Source organism: Argiope bruennichi, chromosome 8 (genome assembly GCF_947563725.1).
Source record: "Argiope bruennichi chromosome 8, qqArgBrue1.1, whole genome shotgun sequence".
In the NCBI taxonomy this organism is placed as follows: Eukaryota; Metazoa; Arthropoda; class Arachnida; order Araneae; family Araneidae; genus Argiope; species Argiope bruennichi.
The window spans coordinates 15,258,336-15,266,834 of record NC_079158.1 but is presented as its reverse complement, the minus strand read 5'-3'; the positions used below and the strand labels follow the sequence as shown (position 1 = coordinate 15,266,834).

The 8,499-nt window shown below is 33.4% G+C and overlaps 1 protein-coding gene across 1 annotated transcript; it reads right to left on the bottom strand.

The window, feature by feature from the left end:
• Positions 1–5,945: 5,945 nt before the first annotated feature.
• Positions 5,946–6,764, bottom strand: LOC129981507 (uncharacterized). Its single transcript, XM_056092364.1, has one exon. It carries the CDS (start codon positions 6,762–6,764, stop codon positions 5,946–5,948), a length of 819 nt encoding a protein of 272 aa, XP_055948339.1.
• Between the last annotated feature and the right edge of the window lie 1,735 nt (positions 6,765–8,499).

The window sequence follows — 8,499 nt, the reverse complement described above, 5'->3', positions numbered from 1 at the left end:
ATTCCGAGTGTGTCTGAAGGGTCTATTATGATTCTCCCATATGCTTTAAGCAAGGTGTCAATCTTATCTAAAAGCACAATGCTATGAATATTAATGAATTCTGCGCATGTGCGCGAACTTGATTCGTAAAATTTCGATTAAATATAGGAATATTTTGAAATTAAATTTTTCTTTGATGTATAAGATTTGGAATAATTAATGATAACTGGGAATAATGGACAAAAATATCTGAAATAAAATTTTAAATAATAATAACAAAAAAGGGTATAAAAATTTCTTTTGGCTCGAGACTCGAACCTAAGACTTGCAAACCTCAGTCACACTCACTGCCAATCTAGCCACCAAGCCCCGTATTCCGAGCGTGTCTGAAGCGCATATTATGATTCCCCCATATGGTTTAAGCAAGGTGATAATCTGGTCTAAAAGCACAATGCTATGAATAGCAATGAATTCTGCGCATGTGCGCGAACTTGATTCTAAAAATTTCGATTAAATATAGGAATAATTTGAAATTAAATTATATTTTTGATGTATATTATTTGGAACAATTAATGATAACTGGGAATAATGGACAAAAAAAAACTGAAATAAAATTGGAAAAGAGAATAAAAAAATAAAAGCATATAAAAAATTTTTTTGGGTCGAGACTCGAACTGAAGACCTGCAAAACACTTTCACACTCACTGCCAATCTAGCCACCAAGTCAAGTATTCCGAGTGCGTCTGAAGGGTCTATTATGATTCCCCCATATGCTTTAAGCAAGGTGTCAATCTTATCTAAAAGCACAATGCTATGAATATTAATGAATTCTGCGCATGTGCGCGAACTTGATTCGTAAAATTTCGATTAAATATAGGAATATTTTGAAATTAAATTTTTCTTTGATGTATAAGATTTGGAATAATTAATGATAACTGGGAATAATGGACAAAAATATCTGAAATAAAATTTTAAATAATAATAACAAAAAAGGGTATAAAAATTTCTTTTGGCTCGAGACTCGAACCTAAGACTTGCAAACCTCAGTCACACTCACTGCCAATCTAGCCACCAAGCCCCGTATTCCGAGCGTGTCTGAAGCGCATATTATGATTCCCCCATATGGTTTAAGCAAGGTGATAATCTGGTCTAAAAGCACAATGCTATGAATAGCAATGAATTCTGCGCATGTGCGCGAACTTGATTCTAAAAATTTCGATTAAATATAGGAATAATTTGAAATTAAATTATATTTTTGATGTATATTATTTGGAACAATTAATGATAACTGGGAATAATGGACAAAAAAAAAACTGAAATAAAATTGGAAAAGAGAATAAAAAAATAAAAGCATATAAAAAATTTTTTTGGGTCGAGACTCGAACTGAAGACCTGCAAAACACTTTCACACTCACTGCCAATCTAGCCACCAAGTCAAGTATTCCGAGTGCGTCTGAAGGGTCTATTATGATTCCCCCATATGCTTTAAGCAAGGTGTCAATCTTATCTAAAAGCACAATGCTATGAATAGGAATGAATTCTGCGCATGTGCGTTAACTTCGATTCTTAAAATTTGAAATAAATATAGAAATATTTTGAAATTAAATTTTTTTGATGTATATGTTTTGGGATAATTAGTGATAACTGGGAATAATGGACAAAAGTAACTGAAATAAAATTTTAAATAATAATAAAAAAATAAAAGCATATAAAAAATTTTGTTTGGCTCGAGACTCGAACCTAAGACCTGCAAAACTCAGTCACCCTCACTGCCAATCTAGCCACGAAGCCTCGTACAACGAGTGTGTCTGACGGGTCTATTATGATTCTCCCATATGCTTTAAGCAAGGTGTCAATCTTATCTAAAAGCACAATGCTATGAATAGCAATGAATTCTGCGCATTTGCGCGAACTTGATTCTTAAAATTTCGATTAAATATAGGAATAATTTGAAATTAAATTATATTTTTGATGTATATTATTTGGAATAATTAATGATAACTGGGAATAATGGACAAAAATAACTGAATTTTTTTTATAAATAATAATAAAAAAATAAAAACAAAAATTTTCTTTTTGATTCGAGACCCGAACTGAAGACCAGCAAACCTCAGTCACACTCACGGCCAATCTAGCAACCAAGATTCGTATTCCGAGTGTGTCTGAAGGGTCTATTATGATTCTCCCATATGCTTTAAGCAAGGTGTCAATCTTATCTAAAAGCACAATGCTATGAATATTAATGAATTCTGCGCATGTGCGCGAACTTGATTCGTAAAATTTCGATTAAATATAGGAATATTTTGAAATTAAATTTTTCTTTGATGTATAAGATTTGGAATAAATAATGATAACTGGGAATAATGGACAAAAATATCTGAAATAAAATTTTAAATAATAATAACAAAAAAGGGTATAAAAATTTCTTTTGGCTCGAGACTCGAACCTAAGACTTGCAAACCTCAGTCACACTCACTGCCAATCTAGCCACCAAGCCCCGTATTCCGAGCGTGTCTGAAGCGCATATTATGATTCCCCCATATGGTTTAAGCAAGGTGATAATCTGGTCTAAAAGCACAATGCTATGAATAGCAATGAATTCTGCGCATGTGCGCGAACTTGATTCTAAAAATTTCGATTAAATATAGGAATAATTTGAAATTAAATTATATTTTTGATGTATATTATTTGGAACAATTAATGATAACTGGGAATAATGGACAAAAAAAAAACTGAAATAAAATTGGAAAAGAGAATAAAAAAATAAAAGCATATAAAAAATTTTTTTGGGTCGAGACTCGAACTGAAGACCTGCAAAACACTTTCACACTCACTGCCAATCTAGCCACCAAGTCAAGTATTCCGAGTGCGTCTGAAGGGTCTATTATGATTCCCCCATATGCTTTAAGCAAGGTGTCAATCTTATCTAAAAGCACAATGCTATGAATAGGAATGAATTCTGCGCATGTGCGTGAACTTCGATTCTTAAAATTTGAAATAAATATAGAAATATTTTGAAATTAAATTTTTTTGATGTATATGTTTTGGGATAATTAGTGATAACTGGGAATAATGGACAAAAGTAACTGAAATAAAATTTTAAATAATAATAAAAAAATAAAAGCATATAAAAAATTTTGTTTGGCTCGAGACTCGAACCTAAGACCTGCAAAACTCAGTCACCCTCACTGCCAATCTAGCCACGAAGCCTCGTACAACGAGTGTGTCTGACGGGTCTATTATGATTCTCCCATATGCTTTAAGCAAGGTGTCAATCTTATCTAAAAGCACAATGCTATGAATAGCAATGAATTCTGCGCATTTGCGCGAACTTGATTCTTAAAATTTCGATTAAATATAGGAATAATTTGAAATTAAATTATATTTTTGATGTATATTATTTGGAATAATTAATGATAACTGGGAATAATGGACAAAAATAACTGAATTTTTTTTATAAATAATAATAAAAAAATAAAAACAAAAATTTTCTTTTTGATTCGAGACCCGAACTGAAGACCAGCAAACCTCAGTCACACTCACGGCCAATCTAGCAACCAAGATTCGTATTCCGAGTGTGTCTGAAGGGTCTATTATGATTCTCCCATATGCTTTAAGCAAGGTGTCAATCTTATCTAAAAGCACAATGCTATGAATATTAATGAATTCTGCGCATGTGCGCGAACTTGATTCGTAAAATTTCGATTAAATATAGGAATATTTTGAAATTAAATTTTTCTTTGATGTATAAGATTTGGAATAATTAATGATAACTGGGAATAATGGACAAAAATATCTGAAATAAAATTTTAAATAATAATAACAAAAAAGGGTATAAAAATTTCTTTTGGCTCGAGACTCGAACCTAAGACTTGCAAACCTCAGTCACACTCACTGCCAATCTAGCCACCAAGCCCCGTATTCCGAGCGTGTCTGAAGCGCATATTATGATTCCCCCATATGGTTTAAGCAAGGTGATAATCTGGTCTAAAAGCACAATGCTATGAATAGCAATGAATTCTGCGCATGTGCGCGAACTTGATTCTAAAAATTTCGATTAAATATAGGAATAATTTGAAATTAAATTATATTTTTGATGTATATTATTTGGAACAATTAATGATAACTGGGAATAATGGACAAAAAAAAAAACTGAAATAAAATTGGAAAAGAGAATAAAAAAATAAAAGCATATAAAAAATTTTTTTGGGTCGAGACTCGAACTGAAGACCTGCAAAACACTTTCACACTCACTGCCAATCTAGCCACCAAGTCAAGTATTCCGAGTGCGTCTGAAGGGTCTATTATGATTCCCCCATATGCTTTAAGCAAGGTGTCAATCTTATCTAAAAGCACAATGCTATGAATAGGAATGAATTCTGCGCATGTGCGTGAACTTCGATTCTTAAAATTTGAAATAAATATAGAAATATTTTGAAATTAAATTTTTTTGATGTATATGTTTTGGGATAATTAGTGATAACTGGGAATAATGGACAAAAGTAACTGAAATAAAATTTTAAATAATAATAAAAAAATAAAAGCATATAAAAAATTTTGTTTGGCTCGAGACTCGAACCTAAGACCTGCAAAACTCAGTCACCCTCACTGCCAATCTAGCCACGAAGCCTCGTACAACGAGTGTGTCTGACGGGTCTATTATGATTCTCCCATATGCTTTAAGCAAGGTGTCAATCTTATCTAAAAGCACAATGCTATGAATAGCAATGAATTCTGCGCATTTGCGCGAACTTGATTCTTAAAATTTCGATTAAATATAGGAATAATTTGAAATTAAATTATATTTTTGATGTATATTATTTGGAATAATTAATGATAACTGGGAATAATGGACAAAAATAACTGAAATTTTTTTATAAATAATAATAAAAAAATAAAAACAAAAATTTTCTTTTTGATTCGAGACCCGAACTGAAGACCAGCAAACCTCAGTCACACTCACGGCCAATCTAGCAACCAAGATTCGTATTCCGAGTGTGTCTGAAGGGTCTATTATGATTCTCCCATATGCTTTAAGCAAGGTGTCAATCTTATCTAAAAGCACAATGCTATGAATAGCAATGAATTCTGCGCATGTGCGCGAAATTGATTCTTAAAATTTCGATTAAATATTGAAATTCTTTAAAATTAAATTCTATTTTTGATGTGTATGATTTGGAATTTTTAATGGTAACTGGGAATAATGGACAAAAATAGCTCAAAAATTTTTTAAATAATGATAATAAAATAAAAACCCTAAAAATATTTGTTTTGGTTCGAGACTCGAACTGATGCCCTGCAAAACTCAGATACACTCACTGCCGATCAAGCCACTAAACCTCGTATCCCGTGAGTGTGTGAAGGGTCTATTATGATTCTCCCATATGCTTTAAGCAAGGTGTCAATATGGTCTAAAAGCACAATACTATGAATAGGAATGAATTCTGCGCATGTACGTGAACTTGATTCTTAAAATTTCGATTAAATATAGGAATATTATGAAATTAAATTATATTTTTGATGTATATTATTTGGAATAATTAATAATAATAGTGAATAATGGACAATAATAACTGAAATAAAATTTTAAATAATAATAAAAAAAAGCATATAAAAATTTTTTTTTGTCTCGAGACTCGAACCTAAAACCTGCAAAACACTTTCACACTCACTGCCAATCTAGCCACTAAGCTTTGTATTCGGAATGTGTCTGAAGAGTCTATTATGATTCCCCCATATGCTTTAAGTAAGGTGTCAATATGGTCTAAAAGCACAATACTATGAATAGGAATGAATTCTGCGCATGTACGTGAACTTGATTCTTAAAATTTCGATTAAATATAGGAATATTATGAAATTAAATTATATTTTTGATGTATATTATTTGGAATAATTAAAGATAAGTGGGAATAATGGACAAAAATAACTGAAATAAATTTTTAAATTATAATAAAAAAATAAAAACATTAAAAACATGTGTGAGAGTGGAGTCCTTTCGCCCGTGGTGTGAGAGTGGAGTCCTTTCGCCCGTGGTGTGAGAGTGGAGTCCTTTCGCTCGTATTGTGAGAGTGGACTCCTTTCGCCGGTGGTGTGAGAGTGGAGTCCTTTCGCCCGTGGTGTGAGAGTGGAGTCCTTTCGCCCGTGGTTTGAGAGTGGAGTCCTTTCGCCCGTGGTGTGAGAGTGGATTCCCCTCGCCCGTGGTGTGAGAGTGGAGTCCTTTCGCCCGTGGTGTGAGAGTGGAGTCCTTTCGCCCGTGGTGTGAGAGTGGAGTCCTTTCGCCGTGGTGTGAGAGTGGAGTCCTTTCGCCCGTGGTGTGAGAGTGGAGTCCTTTCGCCCGTGGTGTGAGAGTGGAGTCCTTTCGCTCGTGGTGTGAGAGTGGAGTCCTTTCGCCCGTGGTGTGAGAGTGGAGTCCTTTCGCCCGTGGTGTGAGAGTGGAGTCCTTTCGCCGTGGTGTGAGAGTGGAGTCCTTTCGCCCGTGGTGTGAGAGTGGAGTCCTTTCGCCCGTGGTGTGAGAGTGGAGTCCTTTCGCCGTGGTGTGAGAGTGGAGTCCTTTCGCCCGTGGTGTGAGAGTGGAGTCCTTTCGCCCGTGGTGTGAGAGTGGAGTCCTTTCGCTCGTGGTGTGAGAGTGGAGTCCTTTCGCCCGTGGTGTGAGAGTGGAGTCCTTTCGCCGTGGTGTGAGAGTGGAGTCCTTTAAACAAGTAGTACTTTCCGCCTGAATCCGAAAGATTTGCTTTGCTAGTGAGTTCATCGGTAGGTTTTTCAGTTTTAATAAAACCGTATTTCATAATGAAAGATTATCGCTAGAAAAGTTTAGATTTATTCAATAGGATTCTTTGTATAAATTCAATTCTTCAGGATTCACTCGCTATCGGATGAATAATGCATTGATAAAAACAATGGATAAAATATTTAAATCTCTGATCCTTCATTTTAGTAATGGAATCGAACATTACAGTCTAGTTATTTCTATGTCCGTTACAGTATTAATAAAACTGTAACGGACATATCTTCAGCCCCTACTACGCGTAAACGAGACTAAGTAAGGCAAAACATTCCTAAGGCCTTAAGAATGTCCTAAACAAATGCTTTGGTCCCGAATTTTCCTCACAAAAATCTGAAGTCCGAATTTAGAAAAGTATTTAAGTCTAACGGAGCTTAAGTTAAATATTTTCAAAAACTAAAATCATGTTAATTTTGTTTTTAGATAAGTGCTCCATCATGAATTCAAACTGAATTTTAGCATCAACCCGATCACTTCCTGTAACTTTTAGATACATTTTTAAAGAACTCTTTAGATAACGTATAATATTTGAAACTGTTAATGCTGCGAATTTTTATTAGACATTTTATAAACTGTACTTCTGAAGCTTGTTAGATTTCGTTATAAATTTTCTCGCAGCCGAGATTAACGTCACTGAAACACAATACATTGTCAATTATCAATAATATGAAAGAATATTAGCTACTCATCTCCTCTCCATTGATGCAATTATAGATAATACAGATTCGTATCGTTTACCAGAAATTAAAAAAAATGACAATTTAACTCAAAGGTTTTTGTATAAATTTTTTTAGGATTAAATCAAGATGACCATTTTAAAAAGTAAACATGCTTGAGAAATAGAAATTAGCAACTGAAATTTACCTATTATCAAGGTTCTCAGATTGCGTTTTAATTTTGTAATGGGAGCAAATTTTCTGCATTCTGAACGAATAAAAATACTACGCTACGAAGAAAAGTGCAAGATTAAAATGGACTCCTTAAATATTCTCCCCCAAGTTGCAGAAAGCAAGGATTATTGTGTAGCCATGCATGCTTTATTAATTGAAAATTAAACGCAATGAAATCTTTATTGGCGGGATAGGCCGGGTTGAATTCTGACATTCTCTTCTATTCCATCCTGTTCTTGGATATTCCAATTTAAAAACTAGACATTCCAATATGTAATAAGTCTTTTTCTAGGCAATCAGTCTATCCAGACCTTTATTTCTTTTTGGCTAAACCATTCGGTAACCGCAAAAGACCTTTTTAGTAACTCGATTTTTATACAATCGTAATTGTCCATTTAATTTTCTGTATTAAAATAAATTTAATATATTTAAAGCAACTAAATCTGAAAGATGCTAATTTTTATAACGCAAAAAAGTCTAAATTTTTAAGATACCAGTTATATAGAGGAAATTTCAATTTTTTTTATTGAATATAATTCTCGAGCCTTTCTTTTCAACGATGACGATAGTACTTGTGTTGCTGTTCATAATTACATATTCAGCTAATCGCTCTAAAATCCGGCATTACGGAAAACGTATAATTTCGCTCGGCTGTTAGTAAATCAAATACACGATTCTAATAAGGATATGTTGAATTTTAACTTTGGAGTAACGTGTCTAATATTTAAATTTTTCTCGTTTCTGAATCAGTCTTTTAAACGGTTTCGGTACTTATTTTTAAGGGGTAGTCAGACTAACGGTTCTTCTAAACAAATTCGGAGAGACAAAAAAAACAAACAATTTAGATCT

What these genes read in the sequence shown, in the direction of transcription:
- LOC129981507 (XM_056092364.1), bottom strand. Translation starts at nt 6,764, where the DNA reads ATGAAATACGGTTTTATTAAAACTGAAAAACCTACCGATGAACTCACT.